Source organism: Nelumbo lutea, chromosome 3 (genome assembly GCF_056320005.1).
Source record: "Nelumbo lutea isolate HS-2025 chromosome 3, American lotus-T2T, whole genome shotgun sequence".
Taxonomy (NCBI): domain Eukaryota; kingdom Viridiplantae; phylum Streptophyta; class Magnoliopsida; order Proteales; family Nelumbonaceae; genus Nelumbo; species Nelumbo lutea.
The window spans coordinates 105409562-105433259 of record NC_142686.1 but is presented as its reverse complement, the minus strand read 5'-3'; the positions used below and the strand labels follow the sequence as shown (position 1 = coordinate 105433259).

The 23698-nt window shown below is 38.1% G+C and overlaps 2 protein-coding genes across 7 annotated transcripts in view; both read left to right on the top strand.

The window, feature by feature from the left end:
• Nucleotides 1–952: 952 nt before the first annotated feature.
• On the top strand, nucleotides 953–8823 carry LOC148867362 (S-adenosyl-L-methionine-dependent methyltransferases superfamily protein). Of its 4 annotated transcripts, none has more exons than XM_088974223.1 (3): nucleotides 969–1689; nucleotides 2217–2507; nucleotides 8402–8823. In XM_088974223.1, exons 1-3 carry the CDS (start codon nucleotides 1349–1351, stop codon nucleotides 8436–8438), a joined length of 669 nt encoding a protein of 222 aa, XP_088830349.1. In that variant the 5' UTR covers nucleotides 969–1348; the 3' UTR covers nucleotides 8439–8823. The 4 variants fall into 4 exon arrangements, with proteins under 4 accessions (XP_088830347.1, XP_088830349.1, XP_088830350.1 ...); XM_088974224.1 differs by lacking the exon at nucleotides 8402–8823 and adding an exon at nucleotides 6387–7408; XM_088974222.1 differs by lacking the exon at nucleotides 8402–8823 and adding an exon at nucleotides 3573–3636.
• A 7854-nt stretch (nucleotides 8824–16677) lies between these two features.
• Nucleotides 16678–23698, top strand: part of LOC148867361 (ARM repeat superfamily protein) — a 49127-nt gene continuing 42106 nt past the window's right edge. For all 3 annotated transcript variants that reach the window (XR_016110829.1, XM_088981326.1, XM_088981328.1), the window contains exon 1: nucleotides 16678–17063. Coding sequence is in view for 2 of the 3 variants with exons in the window: in XM_088981326.1 (XP_088837452.1) it covers nucleotides 16956–17063 (108 nt within the window). In the remaining variant the exon portion in view is untranslated. The remainder of the gene's footprint in view (nucleotides 17064–23698) is intronic.

Here is a 23698-nt window from a genome sequence, read left to right as displayed (position 1 = left end):
CCAAGTATACTGACTTAAGCATCGGAGCGACCTCGTCGGGCAAACAACCTTGGGTTCTCTGATTCTTCTTTTGTAGATTGACCTAATCCACCGTTTACTAGAAGCCAGATCACCTCCAACAGGGAGCAGTCAGATCGTGCTTCATCAGTAAGGTTGCAAAATTGCCGCTACAAAATCATCCACCGCCGCTGCAATTCAGTCACCGGACCTGCTACTACCGCAAACGACTGGATCTGTTGTAAAATCAACACTGGCCGCCGTAAATGAAGCTCACCGCCGTTAGTCGCTGTATATCGCCATCGGACGTTGTAGGTTGTGGCCGCTGCAGGTGATTGGTTGGGTGTGGCGGCTGAGAGGAGGGAAGGGTTAGAATGAAAATGGGGTCGTTCTAACCCTAAACGTAAGAGATGGGATTGGGGATATGGGTGTCATTTTGTTTTTTTTTTTTTTTTTTTTTAAATCCGTGAAAATAAAAATTATAACCCGTGATGAGTCAAACGATTTAGCTGTTCGATCGCCCGCTTTTCTGACTTTTTCAACGGGTTTTAAAGATTAAACGATTTATAGTATAACCGGACCTAGGGGGCTGAACGGTTATTGGTTTTTCTGGTCCGACAGTCTGATTCAGTCCAGTTTTCAGAAAGTAGACAAGTCTGAATATTGAACTGGGTTTGGGCTGATTTGATCGGAAAAGGAGCTTGGCCCAATACGGTGATATCATTGGAAGTGAGAGTGTTGTCACCGAGTCCGGGTTACCTGCCAACAAAACACGTTCCAATAGATATACGGCATCAGATGATGTTGATAGATTGGTGGAACTCGTTGAGGGAACTCAGATCTGTTTCTCACACCGATCTCACAGTATATTCTAGTCGCACGGGAACATCTTTAACTTGTATATATTATTAATGATGTTCCCAATAAATGATAAGATGTATCGGTTTGAGGAGTAGATATCAATTTGAGATGAGGTCAAAATGTAGAGATTGATCTAAAGAATTGGAATCTGTTCCTCATATACCGTACTTCACACCGATATCACAAGCACATCTTACCGTGTATTGCGAACATCTCCCATCAATAATAACATAGAATTACGAGAGATGTTTCCGATAGATGGTTGTTGGATGTGCCTGTGAGGTGGAATGAGGTGCGCTCTATGAAAGTAGATCCGGGCTCTGATCTGGGGCCACACTCTTCTTCAAAATGACCAAAATGTCCTCATCAATCCTCCTGATGAGTTCTGACTTCTGAGTGCCAACTGCCAAGCTACCAATTTCCAAACCCGTGCTCCGTTTGGGATCAAAAGAGAACTCAAATTTCAGGAAAAGAAAACAGCAAATCAGCAATGGCTCCGTCGAAGGGTGTGGTTGTTACAGTTCCAGTTCTAGCACTATCAGTTGCAGCAACAGCCATTCTCCTATTCTTCCTCATTCCTTTCCTTTCCTCCTGCCCCGCCGCTCCTTCCACGATCTCCGCCACTCCCTCCACCACCACCACCACAATCATTTCCACCGCTAACAGCCGTCAAGCCTTCGACCGATCTAACTATCAAATCTCTGCAACAAAAGAAGACATTGCTTGGGTGAAAGATCAGATCCAACAGAACAAACTTGCAATGCAACCAAATGTTCTCCGCAAGGGCATCAATCCTCGCACTCGTGCCCAACAGCTCCAAGATTTAATTCAGTACTCTCTCTCTCTCTCTCTCTCTCTCTCTCTCTCTAGCTACTTATATTTCAAATTAATTATTTTACATTTCTTAGTGAAGAACAAATCGGAAACGAATCTGTGACCTGACCTCAAGGTTGTAGTAATAAATTGACGTTTAAATTGAACTATCATCTCGACCCCCAAACGGAGTAAACAAAATGAGGGTATTTTCTCAATTTGTGCATAAGATCTTAAACTTATAATCCTTTTCTAAATTGCATTGGAATTTGGTTTTTCGCAATTCTTGATTGAGATCTAGGAAATTATATATTCAGTTTTCGAATTTAAGGAAGTTTTATGTAGTACCAATTTTTTCGTTATTTTAGGAGACGCTGTTATTAGTTTAGTACTTTTTTTTTTCAACGGTTTGCTTGAGGTTTATGCTTAATTAATTTGCCAGATACTGAAAATCAAGAGCTTTAGTTAATTTAAGTTTTTCTTTCGTTTATTTGTTTCTCCCCCTGTAGTTGTTGAGATCTGGGGTTAACTTTGCCATTGTTCAGATACAAGGGCATATCCCACTATGAAGGAGAGGAAGCTAACAACCACACTACCCTGCCTTGCCCCGGGGAATTGCTCGTAGAGGAACACCACAGCAACTACGGGGAACCCTGGGCTGGAGGTCGCGATGTGTTTGAGTTCCTCGCAGAGTCCATTAAGCTCAGGCCTGATGCCCGGGTGCTTGAGATTGGATGTGGCACTCTTCGTGTTGGATTGCATTTTATTCGATACCTGATTCCGGAGCATTACCATTGTCTAGAAAGGGATGAGCTTTCTTTGATGTCTGCATACAGGTACGAGCTTCCATCTCAGGGTTTATTGCATAAGCGTCCTTTGATTGTGAGAGGCGAGGACATGGATTTCAGTAGGTTTGGATCTGGTATTCAGTATGATCTTATATATGCTAGTGCCGTTTTTCTTCATATGCCTGACAAGCTGGTTTGGGTAGGACTAGAGAGGTTAGCTACCAGGTTGAAACCTTTTGATGGACGGATTTTTGTCTCTCATAATATAAAGTTCTGTTCACGGTTGGGTGGAGAGGAATGTACAAAGCGGTTAACAAGTCTAGGACTCGAGTATATGGGTAAACACTTCCATGACAGTCTGCTCTTCAACCATTATGAGATTTGGTTTGAGTTCAGGCGGTCCAGGGCTTAGGGTTATCTCAGATTGTTCCTCATGAGTTCAGAGGATTGTGACTTGTTTGAGAGGAAGGCAGCTGAAAGCAGCTTCAGTATTCTTGTTCTTGCATCATGACATTCTTGGGGGCTGAACTTGGAATTCTTGGTTGACATTTTTATATGAAGCAAGAGGTCTGACTATTTGGATGTGATGGATAATTCAGCCAGAAGTTTGAACCGTGTTGTTCTGGGATTTTTCATCTATAAATTCGGTTTTAGGTGCTTACTATGGCATTGATAGGTGAAGGATCTTTGGCATTTGTTGACCGTCACATGTAGGGACTACTTGTTACAATCAGAAGCATTGGTTGTGGTATTTCAATCTTTTTTATTGATGAATACTACAATGAAACCACTTTAAGAGATGTGCAAATAATAGAGAAGTAGCCCCACAAACTTGGAGGAATGTGAATTGATCTGTTGTAATTATCTTTTAATTAACTTTGTTGTTGGCACATCAGAATAGGTGGACAATTTGACTTCTCAATTCATATATTCACTTGAAGTACTTTAGAAATATGTGTGCAAGTCATTTATTTGATTAATTCTAGATGGGTGCATATATTTCAATGCGATTTATTTTTGTCATTTACCAAATAGAAAAGCAAAGGTTATTGTGCTTCTAAACATGGTTCCAAAACTCATTCATGTGACATCCTTCTTTATGAAATTTGTCAGCCCATCATGGCACCTTGCTATCGGTTCTGTTTTAAAAGCAATCAAGTGAAACCAGGTAGCAAATTACCTTCTATGGAGTTCTTTGTGGTAAGTTTGTGACAGGGGCTCAGACTTGACACTTTATGATCAAGTAATTAATGGACTTAAAAAATGTTTGTTGTCATCTCTTTAGATATTCTTTTTTTCATTGCAAATAATCAAATAGTATAACTAATGCTAAACCCAGTTTTTATACAAACTATACAATAATAGCTCAGGCCAAACTAACTTGATTAACCATAGTTGTCAAAGAATCTAGGTGATTCTGGGTTACACTGGGGGTGCCCAATCTCTTTGCCCTAGGCAATGACAGATGGTGAGAATTTTACAAAATAAAAAACTAACCTTTGGTTAGTTCACTAGTTTTATATACCATTCAGGTTGTATATTAATTGAAAAGAAATAAATTTCTTTATTTAGAACATTAAATTTCCTCTAAAAATATGCCAAATCATCATATCTAAACTAAAAGATAGAAAACATTTTAAATAAAGTATTTCAGTATTTTCAAAAATAATTACCTTTACATGGTAAAAAATCAAGATGGAAGGTAAAAGAGAAAAAAGAATAATTAGCTGCTATTTTGTTTTGTATGTGTGTGTGTGAGAGAGAGAGAGAGTAGTAAAACTTTACAACAAAATAATATATATATATATATATATATATATTTATTTATTTATTTATTTTTATATATAGACATACACATTAGTAAAATGTAGCAATATGAATGATATTATAATAAGGCAGTGTGCCCACTTGTTGCTTAAGCAGGTGCCTTATTGCTTACGGGTCTGCCCAGCCAAGGCTACCTAGTCACCTAGACAATGGCTTGACAACTATTTGTTTAACTATACCCAAAAAAGAAATTTACAAAAAAAACCCTGCTGTTTTAAATTGAAAGATTTGCTCTCTAAAATTTCAGACATCCAGTTGAGATAATTAGGTCTTAGGGTTCTATTGTGGTGCCCTAAAGAAACAGTTGCTGTTTGGGCCCCACCAACCAAGTTTCCTCCAAATCTGGTCTTCTCTCCCCCAAGGTTTCTTCTACTCTCTTTTCTGAATTTCCATTAATTGGTATGTTGTACAATAAGAATAAGGTTTTGGTCCCAGGCTCCCAGTTATCTGGGCCCTGGAAGGGGTTACGTTCCTAACATTTAGGTGGTATTTCATTCAATGCATACTATCTCTTAAGGTGCATCTCTGGGTTACTTTTTTAGTGGTTATCTGTGTTTTTATTTTTTATTTTTTTGAGAACTTGTGACATATATTTCAGCAATTATAAAGGATGGACAACATGCATGGATACTCTATTGCCTGTTTGGAGTTCATGTGCATGCGTGAGGGAAGAATCTATGTACTGTGCTTTTGTCAGTAACAGTAAATGATTTTGTTTTATTGATTAAAAGTGAGTTAATGTACATATGAGTGGCTGGATGGTCAGCCTCATAACCATACATGATGATTGTGACGTCAATTACCAAGTCCCTTCTTGTTCAATTACTTCCCAACACGGCAACACATTGAGTTCCTTGCCGTCCCCTGTTCTGCCAACCTGTCCACTAGCCCATTATGAGTCGTAGGTGTACTGAACCCCATTACTGGTTGAGATCTTGGTTAATGCTCAGTTGTAGTTGGATGATCCCAAGTCCTAACCATCCAATCAATTTCTTTGTTTTCTTTCGAACAAAGTAAGAAGGATCAATTGAAGTGATCAGATGGTGTATAATCACCTGAGGTGTTTAATTTCGGCCTAAAATCTTTTTAATGGGATCCATTGGTTAGTAGCCTTCTGTTTCCTGCCTGTGGGTCAGATGTTCATTATTGCCAGATGGAAATTCCCATAATTGATTATGGTAATATCCAGACACATGTCCTTTTTTGGTTCATGACAATCTCCATTTCAATGCACTGTTTTTGTTAATGAATCCCCTACTGCTTATTGTCTTGAATTCCTGTCCAGTTCCTTTGTCCTGCTTTTTTTATTTTTTTTCTCAGCAATAGCAATCAAAAGCTTATTAATGAAGCGTAGGATCTATAGTCCAAGTGTCTAGAATGAAGGGAACCAGTGCAATCAATTCATGGTTGACATTCAAAAGGCAACAAATACATCACAGTTTTATATTTTCAGTTTTTCACTCATCCAAGTGTCTAGAATGAAGGGAACTAGTGTAATCAATTCATGGTTGACATTCAAAAAGGCAACAAATACATCACAGTTTTATATTTTCAGTTTTTCACATTCAAAAAGGCCTCGCCTTGGCGCCTTGAAAACTATGCTCTCAAAGATATAGCTTTAGCTGCTGGACTTGAGTAGCTAAGCATGATGTTTCTGTATGATCTTTTGAAAATTCCACCTACCCCTTAAGTAAGGGGGCTGTGTTTTATTTTTTTAAGGGTTTCTTGCCGATAAGGGCAACTTTTTTGAAAAGCGGTGGCAAACCTTCCCCACCTCCGATCTCCCCCACCTCTCTTCTTCTTCTTCTCTGCATCTGAGTTCTTCCAAACTTAGAGGAGAGCATAGTTTCCCTCTCATCTCACCGTTCTGCTCTGAGTTTGGAACAACTCAGATGTGAAGAAGAGAGAGAGAGAGAGAGAGAGAGAGAGAGAGAGAGAGAGAGAGGGAGGGAGGGAGGGTATTAGTGGTTTCTACTTACCCTCTTGCTCGGTGTCTCTTTGAAAACGCAACCTTCGAATCCTGAGCTGAAAGCTGCACTGCGGCTGCTAAGAAGTTCACAGTCTGAACAGGGCTTAGTAACTGAATCATTTTGGTTGCAGTGTTTGCTCGTAGCATGTCTGGACTCCCCAGCAAAATCTTGAAGTCAGTCCCCTCCTCCCCATTCACCGCCCTTCCTCCCCGCCTCAGAAGTTCAGACACGGGTGGCGCCACCATGCTCTCCTGTAGCCTCGCCAGTTCCTCCTCCGGTTGCCTCCTCCACACTTGTCTCAGCCCTCAGCGTTTCCATCCTCTGCACTTGGTCCTGTGACAGGTCCCTAATGGAATTGGCAATGAGCTGGAACACCAGTCCGGGTCTGAATCCGCCAATCCAGAACAAGGCCCGCTCTAAGGAGCTGAACCCGGGAGCGGCAGTACGAGGTACACGTCCCTGTGAGCCGCTCTGGATTTCTCCTCCAAGTGCTGTTGGTAGTGTGTCAGGACCCGTGCGATGAGATCTCTAAGGTCCTGCCCGCGTGAATCGTTCGAAGGAGGAAGGAGGTGAATAGAATTTTTGCCCTCATTTGATATTTTTTTCAAAAAAGGTAACCTATTCTAGAAATTATATTAAAAATTTTATTTTTATTGATATTAGGGGCCAAAAGTTGCCGTTATCGGCAAGAACCCCTTTTTTTAAAGATAAATAAAAGGAAAATTCATAAATTCATTAGGCTCAGTTTGGAAGGAGTACAAATGCAAATATGTAGAGTGCAAAACCTTATATTTTGTATTATTTTATATGTATTTGCATTTGTACTTTCCAAACTTAGGCTCAGTTTGGGTAGAGACATTATAAAATGGTTAGGGGAGAAGGACAATGGCCCTTGGAGACTGGTAAACTATCTGGACAAGGTAAGTGACATTATGGCCTAGATGACTGTAAATGGATCCCTAGGAAACTTAATTCTTTGGCAGGGTCCATAGGGATCCTTTGTTTAGTGATTTTTCTCTGCCCTTGTAGTCTCTTAGGAGAGTCCTTGTTTGCAGTTGTACATCTTCTCATGTACCTTGTTTCTTTTCTCTTTAAATGGGATTTGTTACTTTCTTTAAAAAAATGCAATGAGGTTATACAATGTTTTGCACTGAACATATTTGTATTCGCACTCTTGAGCATTAATCTTTAAGAAAGAAGGTACAATCAAGAAGAGGTGACGAGTAATCACCAAACAAAAGCAAGGCTTCACCCATCAAAGTGTATTTTTATCCCTTCAATCTCTTATGCTGTCCAAGCTTGAATAACCTGCTTCTTTCTAGGGTCAAATCCTGCTTGGAAGAGCAGTCCTCTCAAAATAGAGTCCATTGTGATCCCCTTAAGTTCCTCCTTGTTAGATCCGATGTGCTAGTCTCATAATAATGAGTTGTCCTGTTATTTTTTATTTTTGCAGATCTTGGCATTCCTTTCACACCAAAAACTCTAAAGCACTACTCGGTATTCTCCATTCCTATCTGATCCACCATGGTTCTGATGATCATTAACACTTTTATCATATCGTCTGATTCCTCTTTTATTACTAACATCATTCTTTCAATTTCATTCTCCTGAAATCCGAAGTCTGTTCAAACCTTAAGGTATATGAATATTGTCAGTCTTTCTGCCTTTAGACCGAATCTTCAACCGAACACACCGACTTTTTAGGCAGCTGTTTATTTTGTTTGATTCTGATCAGAGTCTCTCTTGTCTGTCGATCATAGAAGACAAGTGTTCTATGGTTGCGAACATACACCTATTAATACTGTAACAAGAGACTATTTTCCTTGCGTCTGTTATGGTGAAAGCTAAGATTTTGTATCTACGGGACTGAGACTCGTAATTTCAAGGATGGTAACATCTCATTAAACTTTTCAGCACACATCCAATCAAAACAGAATATATTTATGTAGTGTTGTTATTTGTTAATGTGTTTTCTGCAATATATTGTTAACTCTTAATCCTACAATTGTGTTGCTTTCACCTCTATTACTGTATACACTGATATTCTTCAAGGCTGTGTTTGGTTCCAGTATGCATGAGGTGCAAATGAAAATAATGCAAATTCTGGTTTAATTTTGGGTCTGTTTGGCATGTTTTTCTAAATAGATCTTTCAACAGCTCAGAAGACAATAAGATGCATTGAGCATTTGGGGTTTTGTTTTTAAAGACCAGTACTCTTTGGTTTGCACTGTGGTCTACCGGGCTGTTAAAACAGTTGGAAAGGCTATTTTCAGCGTGGAAAGACCAAAAGCTTCATTTAAAGTTTCTCGATTTTCAGATTTTTTGGTCTTTTTTGTATGCTCATCTTCTACTCTTTCAGTCTGTGCAATACCAAATGGGAAAAGACCATTTTTTGGTCTTTTGAGCTTCCTGCAGATTGAAAAACACTCCAAAAGATGCTCCAAACATCACCTTTGTCTCGAGTGTTGCTTTGTTCAGCTCCAAGTCTTATTTTACTTTATTTGTACTCCAATCAAACAAAATGAGGTAAAATTTGAAACAAAAATAAATCAAAATTTGTATCAAAATCATTTGCGCTACTATAGTTTTATTTTATCAGTGTAAATAAAATTGTACTGCAATCAAACACTGCTTAAGAAAAAAAAATGAATAATTAATACTATTATAAAAAACAGAAACAAATATAAAACCTAAATAGGACAAACTTATTATCACACAGCTCCTCTTCTGTGGAGTGTTGACGTTGGCCGCACTGGACATTAGTACATTTTGTTGCAAATGTTCAATATGAAAGTTCTGTAATACGATTTTTCTCCCGATTCTCTCTTATTTTCTATCAAACCAAATACGGTATAAGTGAGATGATCTAAGACAGTGTAAGGCTTGGGTTTTTCTATGCTTTTCTATGTATGGCTTGTTGTAGCTTAGATAATTCATCGTCAATTAATCATTGCTATATCATTGCAACTGAGCTTTCTCCCGTGCTCAGGATCTGAATCTTTTTCATCAGCAGTTTGGTCTATAGTTGGGCTTTTATCTTTATATATATATATATATATATATTCTGGCTGATTATAATATCTGAAATGGACCGTCCTCTCAGTCCTTTGCATTTGTGCATTGGAAATATCTCATCACGAAAAAATACATATAAATATGTTCCCAAAGCACAGCTTCAAAGGACATTCTTGTGCGGGAGTATCGGATTCAGTCCTCACAATATCATTTTTACACTGTGCTTACAGTTTTTTGTAGTCATGCATTGGGAATATTTCCATATTTGTATGTTTTTATACATGGGGAGATATTCCTAAGCGTGAGAATGGTTTAGTTAATTGACCAAGTATACCCTTATTATTTGAAAATTGATTGACGCTACTCATTGTTTTTGACAATTGACTAATACTTCCCTTACCGTTAGCATCCGTTATTCTATCAAAACCCATGTACATGTGAGACCATATGATGTTTAAAATTCTTTTAAAACCCAATATTATCCTTCCTTCATCCTGAATTCATTTTCGAGAGAACCAAAAAATACTATTCGTCTCTTCCAATTCTCGACACAGCGGCAACGACTTGGCATTGACCCTCTCCACCTCCCACCTCTGACCAGGTCCCTTCCCCGCTCTCTCTCTCTCTCTCTCTCATTCATCTTCCCTCTCTCACCCCCCCCCTCTTCTTCTCTTTCTCCTTCTTCATCTTGTTCTTACCGATGAAACCCTCTTGATAGACTGAATCTGTACAGATCAGCAACCAGGGTGCTTCTACCCTGTTCATCGTTACTTGTGTTTTTCGTCATCCCAAGAAAACCTAGTTTTCTTCCTCCAATCTCCACCAAATCTAGCAAAGATTTCTCTATCTTTACTGGCACCCCTTACACAGTGAATCCCGCGGCGTTGGTCATTCTAAATACCAACATATGTGCGGCCACAAGCCATCCGATGACGAACATAGCCGCAACCAATTGCTTCAGTAACTATACCCCTCCTTCCTCACTGTAGAATGCACCCCTCGAGCTCTTCACCGGTAAGATGAGCTGGTGAAGAGAGAACGACCACGTGCGTGTGGAATACCCCGAATGTATCATCCACTTTATTGACCAAAGTAACAGATTAAAACGACACTGACATGTTAATCTCTGCACTCCACTATGCACCACCTATATTTTTTCAATGAATTAAATGCTAGCTAGCTCACCTGCTATAGAAACGAAGACTTGTTGTAAAGGATCATCATGGTGAACCATGGAGCGTTGTCGGACATTATACCCATCACTATTGCTGCCCACGATTGCACCACCCCTACATGCACAGTACCAACAATAATGCCCATGGTTAACCCCCCGTAACCACAATTATGCCATTGCACAGAGAATTCACTACTCTGTGCAAAGACCTACATGCTCTCGGAGTGATGCAAACTAGGCCGGTCATCATGCCTTGAATACTCCAATCATCGAGGGTTTGATGAATCAATGTTTCTTTCCCCTTTTCCTATTTTATTTTGAAATTTTGAAAAAGAATAAAGGGTAAAATAGTCTTTTTTGTCTTTCTGTTAATAGACGCTAATGGTAAGCATTAGTCAATTGTCAGAAATAGTAAGAGTAGCGTTAGTCAATGTTCAAACTATAAGGGTATACTTAGTCAATTAGCTAAACCATAAGGGTAGTTTAAGAATACCCTATTCCTAATGCACAACTACATGTGATTGAGAGCACGTTGTGACAATGATTTTGTGAGGATTAAATCTGATTTCCCCGTGAAGACCAAATCAGATTCTCGTAATCTTATATTCTTAGAATGAGCATTTTTAACGAAAGTATATATAATTCGTCATCATCGAAACTATAATGAAAGCCTTAAGCAAAGACTACATAAAGAAATCTCAGTCGAAAAAGACAGAGCAATTAGAGTAAACAAGGCGATGAGAAATGCCTGAAGTGCCAAAGCAACCGAGACAATGTGCTATCTAAGTATATAAACCACCTACACTTGCAATGAGCATGAAATCCCTTCTAAGACCTTGTGATGAGCACAATGTGCTATCTAAGATCAACGATGTGTATAAAATGATTTCGCAACTCTATGATGAACTTAGTACACTACCAACATCTTGCAATGAATATAAAATAGTAACTCACGCTATGCTTAGACACGTGGCGAAACCTAAGTGGAGTTTGCTTACACTACCTTTTGTGGCTTGAAAAAAAATGAGATTTAGAACCATCATATCTTACAGATGTTCATTAAAGAAAACCCCATATCTTGATAAATGGGATGTTTGCATGTCCATGAAAATTTAAAAGAAAAACATGGGAATCAAATTAAATTAGGGAAATGTCTCTTGTTGGTTGTAGCAGTTGGGATCAAATCGTTCCTGCACTTGGATTGGGGGTGGTCTACCCCCATTGCGTAGCTCTTGAAACAACAACAACAAGAATAATAATAATAATAATAATGAATTAATTAATTAAATGAGATAACATGTTAATTTTCAAGGGGTCTAGTGGAAAGTATGGAACTTTGTTTTTGTTTTATTTTTTATATCTTTTTTCATTGATTGAAGACTTATCAACATTTTTTTTTAAATAGTGTACGTTTTCAGCCTCTTTTGGGAAGGAAACCTAGTCATGCATCTAGAAATACAGAGAACTTCAATTACCAGGAGCACTAATTGAATCATCACTCCCATTAGGTATTGTGTTGCTCTTTCCCCTATTATTTAATTTACCTAAATTACCAATTGGTATCATCTTTGACTTGTTGTAGCAAAGACCTAGGATCAAATCCCATTGCCACAAGGGTTGGGGCTTAAATGGGATGGGGGATGTGTTACCCTTGCACTATGTAACCCCATGAGAGCAAAAGAAAGGGTAAAAAACTTCAACATGCCTTATTTCTGGTATTTAATACAACACACTAATAACTCTCAACAAATGTGGTAATAATGAGACTCAAATCCACATCACCCCTAGGATTACCCCATTAATGCACCAATTGAGCCACCACTCAATTGGGACTTAAACATAACTTGAGTTTTCCTAAATTGATTTAAATGTACATTGAGTTTTTCAAATAGACTTAAATATACCTTGCGGGTTGACCCATTAGACTTAAACGTATCCTCCATCAATGAAATGTTACAAATGAACTCATTTAAAAATTTTTAAACCTTATTTTACCCTTTTAAATAAGAAGAAGAAGAATAACCAAACAAAGTTGCAAGAATATCATTTGTTGTTATGTTTTTCTTCAGCTTTTCTCTTTTCTTCATGTCCTTAACTCATTTAATGTACAAAAGTTGAGGTAGAATGGTTAAGTGTTCTAGTGCATCTTCTACCCTTGCCTTCTTCTTATCTTCTAGAGAAGGATCGTTCTAAACTCTGAAACGATTTGAAATATGAAGGGAAACCAACATTGTGCAGTTGAAACAAATGAAATGTCCATGGCTCTATTTTGACGTATGAGAGCGTTGAAATCACCTCTTTGGCTTCCTCTCCTTCTCTTCTCTACCCAAAACTGAATTGGAGAGCTCCTATCTTTGAACTGCAAAACTGAAAACAAAAGAAGTTCCTTCTCTCTAGTCACAATTGCTCTCATTTGGTGGATAAAGATACTAGATATCCAATATAATTTTAGCTCATTTTTTAGGGCGACATAAGTTGGGAAAAAATTGGATGAGTTCTTGGATTTCCCCTAGTGGAATTTTGTAAATTTCCTTTTCCTTTATTGGATTTCATCTTAGTGGAGGTATATCCTTTTGTCAAATGTGGAGCTTGAATTCCTGTTAAATTCACTTTAAGATAGCTTTCATATCACTTTCTTGTTGGTATGATATGGTTCCCTCAATTGAAAACAGATAGTGACATTTCCCGAACTACGGTGCTTGGAATTTTGTTTTGCTTCATACTAATCTATTCACATATTCTTCTTACAACTTATGTTGCCATTTAACTTGTTGATTTGTACCCAAAAAAAAAAAAAATCAAACTCTGCTATAATCTACACAAACTCTACTAAAGTTAAGTTGAAGAGATGCAATTTAACAAACAAAGAGGAGATGGCAAGAAAAGAGATTTACAGTAAATATTCCTCCCTCGTTTCCTTTGGCTCTTTCTAGGTATTTTTGTGTGAGCACAGCAGCCAAAGAAGCAAAGAAAGCATACAAGAATTAGACTTCATTTGGGGTCCCTTTGGAAATTCTTATACCTTGAGAAAGCTTGGCCATAAACCGAGAGAGAGAGAGATGATAATCCCACCACCCACAATGCCAACAACAAGAGCAAACACCTTCTATCTTGGCCATTGACATCCAAGTAATTTTCCACCATCCCTTTTTGCTGGTTCCTCAAGTAAGAGCCTATGTGTGTTTTTATTTCATTTATCAGACACTGGAGAAAGTATTTATAGAAAAAAAATAATAATAAATAAAGTTTATTAATTTCTTTCCACACATACCAATATATATATATATATATAATGCCACTTAAAAATTAATGAAAATCAATGCAGGTTATACAAGATATGCTTAGCCGAATGCAATAGTTGTTTAGTAACTGTGTAACTAATAATAATGCCCCATACCAGTCATAAAATACATGGGACCATAACCATTCAATCTTTTCACTGAGTCCTATGTAATTTATCACCGGTGTGGGGTGTTATCATTAATTCCATAACTTGCTACACAACTAATGTGTTCAGTTAATCCGAATTCGGGTAGTTTCTATTAAGAGAAGTAGGGTTGCCATTGGTTCAAATTAAATGGCAAATCTAGTTTGATCTTATTCTATAGGGTTGGGTGGGTCATGTTTATTTGAGGTTAGGGTTCTCAGTTTTGATTAACCCAAGTAATCGGCTTCATTGGTACCCTTGCATATACAATGGGTATTCTTGTAATTTGGTATATGATTTCTAAGTTGATTTTTGTTTTGGTTTGTCTTCTTTCACTATGGCCTCATTTGTTTTTTGGGAAGTGGGACGAGTAAGTTGGCGAGTCCCATGGAAAAGATACAAACCCGTGTTTTTATTTTAGTATGAGGTGGTCCTATGGAAAACAAAGATTCATAAGCGACTCATTTACTTGGACAAATAAAACCGTCCTCAGACTTAGGGTTTGCTCGGTTGATCTGAAGTTTGACATTTGAAAGTGCAATAATTACATTAAGAGGTGTATTAGTATCGGTGAACTTTTCTTTATTCTGAACTTTGAATGCATAAAATGTTGTTATGAATTCTGAATTATGAAATTTATCAAATATTTATTTTGACCTTATATACAAGAGTTTTTGTTTGTCTTACAAAAAAGTTGTATGATTGCACTTTAAGAAATAAGAGATGAAGGGAAGCGAACACCTATTTTTCTCTTAAAGTTAAAAGATTCCTCTTAAGATATACGAATTAAGAGGGAACAAATAGACCCTTACATTGTGTTTGGTTTGAAGAAAAAAAGTAGGAAAGGGAAAGGAAAGTTAGGAAAACCTTTACAAATCTTGTATGAGTTTTCCAATTTTTCCCTTCCTTTTCTTACATTTTCCTTCAAACCAAACATAACCTTTGATAAAATCAATAACCCATATGCACTAAAAATTGCTAATACATGATGAATCGATATTGTCCCCTCAATAATGTCATGTTTTCGAATAAAATATTCATTGTACAACTTTACCTAAGGAATAAAACAACATTAGTAAAGGTGGAACTAGGGGTCGTAGAGGGGGGGTCCACATTTTTACTTACATCTCACTTATATTTCAGCCCATCTATCCTTATGTATTTACTTTTGGCTCCTAATCAATGTTTATTACTTTTGGCGCCCCTCAAGAAAAATCTTGACTCCTCCCCTGCTGGTAAGTGTACTTTCTGATTTGGGTCTCACATGGAAATGCCATAAGCTGTGTTTGGTGAAAATTGGGAAAGCCAACCATTACATTTTGGATGTGAGAAATGCAACTAAATTGCAAAGTTACTCCAAGTAGCTTCATTGAAATAACGTGATCACTATTGTTGTTAATGGGCTGGGCCTAGACCTGTTCATGGGCCAGGTGGCCCTATGGGCCGGCTCGGCCCGGTCCAACCCCTGGACGGGCTTGAACATGCTTATAGGCCCGCAGATTTAAATTCGGGCCAAAAAGTCTGGCCCACAATAAATTCGAGCCGGATTCGGGTTTTGTCAAAATAACCTGGCCTGACCTAATATTAAACATAAAATTAGTTATGTGATTATGTCCATTTGAATAAATTTTTTGATTTAAGAATGTAAAATTGTTTTAAAATATAAAAAAAAAGGAAAAAATACCATCTTGTAGGCCCATTGTTCATTTAAATAGAAAAAAAATACTATCTGAAATTTTAATTATAATTTGAATAGGGAAAATTGTTTTTTTTTTTCAATTAGGTCGGGCTTCGGGCTCAGGCTCGGGTTTCGGGCTTTTTACCAGAGCCGAGCTCGGGCTCGGGCCTAGTATATTTTCATTAGTGACAAGTGAAAGCCTGGCCCGAGCCTGACCTATGAACAGGTCTGGCTGAGTCTACCCAATGGACCTGAATTGACCAAATCGATTATAACGGGTCTAGTTCTAGTATTTTGTCTTGATTAATAATTGGGTGGGTCGGTTATGGCTCTTGCTTGTCCAGAAACAATTCAAACATGAAAACAATTATTTTATTAAATATATAATATTTTGTTATTTTTTTATAACTTTTTTCATATATTATGTTTAGAATAGTATATTTGATAAACAATAAACAAGATATAATATTAGTTAAAAATGTTTAATTTATTAACATATAAATAATTTAATACTTCTATATCATTTTTACTATGGTTATATTATCAAAATTTAAAATTTAAGTTATCATTTAATTAAACAAACATAAATTTCAATATAATCGATTATGAATGTGTGATTTTATTCCAATTAATAATCAATTCAAAATTGGTTGCTACCTAGACTCGACCCATTGATAGCCCTGATCACTTCACCATGGGTCAATCAATGCAACTCACCCCGAACGCAGAAACCATCCCAACTGGGCTCGTCTGGAGGCCCCATTCATTTGTAATAGTGCATTTTACCTGAATAACATTTACTAGGTAACTGCACTTATTCATGTTATTTTGATTTTTAAGATTCCCAGGTAAATAATAAAATAACATTTATATCTAGAAAAAGTAATTATTAAAAGCTATGAAAGTTAATTAGGGGGTGGGAGATGAATAAGTTTTATCCAAGAAAGTAAGAGTAATTTTATTAAGAACATAGGAATACGCGACGCATTGTTGTCCAACCCATCCAAAAAATAACCCGACGGACTACCCATCAGAAAAAGGAAAAAAAAAAAAAATCGGACAGGCATTTCAGGCCGGTCCGACCAATCCGGGTTGCCGTGTATACCACCCTCGTTACAGAGAGATCAGTGGCGAACTGCAGCATTATAATCATGTCTTCCCTTGTTCCCTCTCCATGGTGAAAAACGCTCCTGTGTTTTAGAAAACCTCTCCGTTTGGATGTGCTAGCAATCTGTAATATGTAGATGCTCGAACCCCTGCATGTTATCTCCTCATCGCTCTTCATTTCTTTTTTGGGCTCTATTCTATTTGGCCGCAGAGAATCCCACAGAGACTAGAGAGGTCATTTAATCACTTTCCCCTGCAACAGCACTCTAATCAGACCTTGTTCAACACTTGAACAGAAATGGACGAGAGCAGCATAGCGAGCAATGTTGCTCGAGCCATAGTTGCAGCCCTAGATTGGAGCTCTTCACCTGAAGCAAGAAAAGCTGCTGTCTCCTACTTGGAGTCTGTGAGTTCTTCAGCTGCTCTTCAATCTCTTTCTCTCACCATCTCTTACTATGCATATGGAACCCAACTTCTCTAGTTATGTATTTTTGAGTTATTATAAGTAGTTAATTTTTTTTTTTTATGCGCGATTCTATTTTGTTAATCTTCAAAAATGGAATTGATACCCTAGCGATAGGTTTGAACTAATTAAGATTGTAGAATTTAGGGCAGATAATGAGCATGCATGACTTTTGAGACTTTGTAGTAATGATTTTCATGCTGCGTTTGTTTGGGTTTAGAGGGTGGGGGGGAGCAAAGCTTTGTCTGCAAGAGGGGCAGAAATATAACCACAATGTTTTAAAGTGAAAAAATTACCGCCCGGTTTACGTTGCAATAAACGGAGCCTTGCTAGGTTTTGTTACTTCTGGGCTTACAGTTAGTAAAAGAAAGGATTCGCAGTTCCAGCTTTGAAAGTCCGTGCTTGAAACTAATATACTTGATAGTCGATACTGATACTGCAAATGTAGGGTTATTTGGTCATTGCATATTACAGCTGCGAATATTCTCATACATTGTCACATTGAGATGTTTGGGAAATAGGATTTAATTAAGGAGACAATGTGAAGTGGTTAGAAAAATTTAATCATAGACATTTGTTCAATGTTTTTCAAAACACAACCCCATCTCTCAATGATGAAAGAGATTAGTTGATAATTAAAATGATAACAAAAGATATAATCAAAGACCAGGTCTTGTAAAAGGAGACCTGAATCTAAATCTTAGAGAGGCTTTAAAAAAGGAAAAGAAAACAAAGAAAAGAAGGCTATGTATGCAAAATATCATTTAAGCCAGCATATCGATATCCTAATAGTGGTCCTCCTCGTACTCCTCTGGGAAGACTATCAACTAAAGAATTAGCTGATTTGGTCTGAATGATATGTTCACTGTGGTTTCCATGCTCTCACCTCCCTAATGTGATGTATGAGCTTCCAAGGCTTTGTTATGTCACATCACCTTGAACTAATAATAACATAAAAGTCTATCTCTGTTGCAATCATCCCAAAAATGCCATGCAAGATTGGCATTTTACTAGTACTAGTCCAGAACAGGAACTGGAAACTTGGTAGCAACTCAACACAACTCAAGTTAACAAAGTGTTGTTCCAACTATATGGGATAAGCTACATGAATCCTCTTCTACCATTTTGATGTGTTCAGTGCCATATCCATTGTCAAGTAACGGGCCCTAAATCATTATATGAAAAAATGTATTAGAATCCAAAATTTTTCTTTTGTGAGGATTCACCAATATATATGTAATTAATCTTACCATGCTGTCTTTGTTAGTGGATGGATTTGTGGCATGAAGTATGTTATAAGCGAACTAATGCCCTACCCAATGGGTTTGGTTGTTCATTACGAAACACAAAGTTATGGTTAGTGCTGTTGGGTTCCAACTCCAAATAGCAGGTTTTGGGAGTAATGGAGCTCTAAATTAGGGGGTGGGATTGAATAGAAAGCAAGTTCAAGCCATTTGAAATGGTTCAGATCTTAGTAATTCGCTCATGGTGTTGAGCAAAATTGGACCATTAAAGCAAAGCACAAAGTCTGAAAAGCTTCACAATTCTGTACACATATACTGTTAATTTATCAATGAACAGACTTTTTAAAAATCTTATGATTTGAGATACAATTGATTGTTTGAACTCTGATATACAAGGGTTCTAATTTGAGTATTACTGTTAAATCATTTTTTGAAAGAATACAACAATTATTGTTTAAATGTTATGGCTTGGTTCATGAATCTTATGATTTATCTTGTTGATGTGCTTCAATTCTGGTGAATGGAGTAGCTAGGGATTTTTTTTCCTGCTAAGAGGGGCCTTAGACAAAGAGATCCCCTATCCTCCTTTCTATTTACTCTGGTGGCTGATGTCTTGAGTGATTTGGTTAGAGGTTGGAGAGTTGGGGGGGGGGGATGTGGTGGTCACACACCTACGGTTTGCATATGACATTATTTTACTTTGTGAAGGAAAAACAGAAGAGCTTGTGAACCTAAGGAGGCCTGTGAATAAATTTGAGAGAATCTCCAACCTTAAAGTGATTTGGGGCAAGAGCTATGTGGCAGGAGTGAACCTAGAGAGTGAAGAGGTGAATATTTTAGTTAGGTTTTTGGGGTGTGAAGTGGGTGATTGGCCATTATAGTATTTGGGGCTACCTCTGGAAGGGAATCCAAACTCAAATAGCTTTTGGTACCCAGTGATTGAGAAATTTGCCAAATGACTGGTGGATTGGAAGAGAAATTACATTTCATTGGGAGGTAGGATAACTCTTATGAAGTCAATACTAGCCAATTTACTAGTGTACTTTCTTTCTACCTTCAAAATTCTAGTGAAAGTGGCAAGCCGGTTAGAGAAGATCATGAACCAGGGGTCACTAAAAAAAATTAAAATTGAAAAATGATAACTCAAAGTTTCCATGATACTGGACTTGAACTGGCAAAGATCTACAATCTGCTATGGAGTTTGCAGATCTTGCTGCCTGTGTAAATGAGGTGTTCAAGGCTTCAAGCCGGATGCTAAAGATCTAGCCTCTCTTAGCTCATGCACCCAAGGTTGAACTGAGGGTCTCAGAATGATGGAAATGTTGTGGAAAGCTGAACTAAGGGTTGAGACAAAGAGAATCATGCTCGATTTTGGAAGGGCTGGAGTTAGGAACCTGTTGAAAATCAGAGAAGAAAGGAGGGTGACGATCCTCCTGCCTGACGAAGCTGTGTTGTGGTTGAAAGGTTTTATTGATGGAGTAACCTGCTCTATTAGGACAGTAGGTTGGTGAAATTCCCTAGAAGTGCAAAGGAAGAGATTTGAAGCTGAGCTGAGAAGGAATGAGAGAGGATGGTTCATTGCTATCACAGAATATTTTGACAGCAGGAGGCAGATGGTATGTCTTCCGGAAGGGAAGGAGGTACAGGGATGACTGGTCTTTGCAGATAAATTACAACAATACCTTTTACATGTTGACAGCGTTTCAAACAAGGTACAAGACACAAACATAAAGGAGCCTAGTGAGCAAAACCATCCGAACCAGTTGGTAGTTGACACAAATGATGAGGAGCAGGAAGCTACAAAACAGAGCTCCTCCCTTTGTGGAGAAGCTACTGTTAGTTCGACGGGTGTAAAAAGGTTATTGCTTGAGGCTGAGAAAAGTATCTGGGAGAGGAGAATGGTGATAACAGCCAACAAAGAAGTGAAGGATTGGAGAAAGTTGCTGGACACAGTGGTGTGTAACTTAGAAACGGAATCCGCTGTAGCATTAAAGCTGTTCTCAGACAGGAAAGCAGTCCTTGATGTTGGGGATGGAGAGTGGGGTTTCACAACGTTCGACTCTGTAGAGGGCTTGATCCGGCTTCAAAATTGGAAGCTGCTATGTAATGAAATGGAACACACCTCTGGAAGCTTCATGCTCAAGTTGATAGGACTTCCTTTTCATCTCTGGAACGAGTTGAACCTGGAGAACATAGTGAGGCTGTTGGGAGGGGCTCTGGAGGAGATTAATCTTCAAGACTTACACGCTGCCGAGATTAAGATTGTAGGGGTGAAACCAGAACTTCTGCCCAGATCAGTTGAAGTGTTATCCGATGGGTTCTGGTATCGTGTCTGGCTGATTTTAGTAGTCGATCAAGACTACAATCAGTCTTGAATTCAAAAGAAAAGAAAGAAGAAATTTCATAAGAGAAGAAGAAGTGAGGGAGAAAAGAGAAGAAGCACACGAAGAGATTTTGAAAAGAGAGAGAGGGTTGATCAGTTGATCTGCCAACCCGCTCTTAATATTTATATATGTTGATTAATTGTAAAAGGGCTGAATTGCCCTTATTGCTTACATGGCAAATAAACTAATAACAAAGCTGAAATAACAAGCTGTAATAACAAACTGAAATAACTACCAACTAACACTGACATAACTAACAAAAATAAAGTAACAAAAATATGCTGCCATACGAACACATTGGGGACCACAGCAGTGGGGTCCACATCAGTGTTCTCTACACTCCCCCTCAAGTTGGGAATAGATATTTGTCATTCCCAACTTGCATAGGTCTGCCTCTAACTTCTTCCTTGGAACAACCTTGGTGAGAAGATCTGCGAGCTGCATGCTGGAGGTGATATACGGGAGACACACTTCTTGAGACAAAACCCTTTCTCTGACAAAATGTCAGTCAATTTCAATATGCTTAGTTCTGTCATGCTGTACCAGATTATGAGCTATATTAATAGCAGCCTGATTATCACAATACAACATTAAAGGCTTCTCATAAGTAATACCCAACTCCTCAAATAATGACTTCAGCCATAGGATTTCAGCCACACCATTAGCCATAGATCTATATTCAACTTCAACACTAGAATGAGAAACAACACTTTGTTTCTTACTCCTCCAGGAGACAAGGTTACCTCCTACAAAGGCACAAGATCCAGAGGTAGACCTCTATCTGTATCATCAACACTAGAATGAGAAACAACACTCTATCATCAACACTCCCAGCCCAATCAACATTTGTATAAACTTCTATCTTCATGTGATCATTATTCTTGAATAATATACCTCTACCTGGACATCTCTTCAAGTATGCTAATATCCTCTCAACTGCAAGGAGGTGAGTAGTTCTAGGAGAGTGCATATATTGATTGACAACGCTGACTGCATAACTGATGTCCGGTCGTGTGAGATAAAGATAGAGGAGTTTTCCAACTAACCGTTGGAACATAGCTTTGTCTTCAAGTGGCTCTCCACCTTTTGCACTGATCTTGTGATTCTGTTCAATAGGTGTATCTGTAGGCTTAACACCCAACTTTCCAATTTCTTCCATTAGATCTAGAACATACTTCCTTTGAGAAATAAAAATCCCATGTTTAGATCTAGCTACCTCAATACCCAAGAAGTATCGTAGCTCTCCTAGATCTTTCACCTCAAACTCTTGATGAAGGAGTTGTTTAAGAGACTCAATCTCATTGTTATCATTCCCTATCACTACAATATTATCCACATGTACAACAAGCAAAGTCAAGGAAGAGTTCACTCTTTTAATGAACAATGTATGGTCTGACTGGGCCTGTACATAGCCGAATTTTTCAAGGGCTTGTCTGAATCTATCAAACCAAGCTCTGGGGGACTGCTTTAGTCCATACAACGCTTTATTCAACAGGCAAACCTTATTTCTTGTCTCTGCATCATAAAATCCAGGAGGTAACTGCATGTAGACTTCTTCCTGTAAGTCTCCATTGAGGAAGACCTTTTTAACATCCATTTGGAACAAGGGCCAAGAGTAACTGGCTGCAAGGGATAACAAAACTCTAATAGTGGTCATCTTTGCTACTGGAGCAAAAGTCTCCAAGTAGTCTATACTATAAGTCTGAGTAAATCCCTTTGCAACTAATCGGGCCTTATACCTTTCAATGGAACCATTAGCATTATGTTTCACAATAAATACCCATCTACATCCAACCAGTTTCTATCCTTTTGGCTGGTCAACTAGCTCCCAAGTATTATTCCTCAGAAGAGCATCCATTTCAACATTCATTGCATTTTTCCACTCAGGAACTGACAAGGCTTCCTGCACTGTTCTAGGAATAGGAATATCAATAATGGATGTGAGAAAGGACCTGTATGAGGGGGACAGGCGATCATAGGACAGGAACTGGGAAATGCAATGAGTTGTGGATGTGGTGCAACGTTGTTTGCCTTTACGGACTGCAATGGGGAGGTCAAGGTCATCCAAAGGAGGTAAAGTAGCAATAGTGGAAGGTATCTTAGTGGGACTTGGATCTGATAAAGGGACTGTGGTACCTGGATCTGGATCCGCAGAAGGAACTGGGGCTGGCCTGGACTGCTGATGACTGAAATCAACCTGCCTCCACCGCCTGTGATAGACTCTCAAATCTTGACACCTCTGACAACTCTCAAGATGGCATGTGGATCATGGTTATTATGTTTCTTTACTGTTAGTTTAGCTATTGGTGTATCTGGATTTGGAGTTTTGGATTGTGTAGCTCTTGGTTCTTGTTGGACTTGTTCTGTGGCTCATCTTGATATCTTATTGCCTTATTGTGGAGGCATTAAGTTAGTATATTAGTTTATTCTCTTTCTTATGTTAAGTCATATGCCATTGACTTTATTCCCTTAGAATCCACTTGCACTCACAAAGTGAGCAAATAAATGAACCTTGACTAATGCCTCTACTCCATCTAATGCAAGCCGTTGAAGTTCATATTTTGCAGAGTTGAGTGTAATTTCTGTCAATTTATTTGAATAATAATTCTTTCTGAGTATTTCATGTTTTGCAAATTTTACCCTGTTGAGTCCTATTTAGCATCAATATTTCTGGGGACTGAAGGGCTCTTATACTTTTTAGGAGTGTTTACATATTACATGATAACATATTGTGTTTCAATGGTTTTCCTGGATTTCTATATGCCTATCTTCAAAGTGACTTTTATTTTGTTATTTAGTTACATTTGGGTTGTAAAATAGACATGTAAGATGTTATCTTTATTGCTTAATTAGGTATGAGTTTACATATGTGAGATCTTTGATATTGGCATATAGTCTCTTATTGTAAAATGCTGCATCTGTGGCATCCTAAGGTTAAATTAAGAGTTTT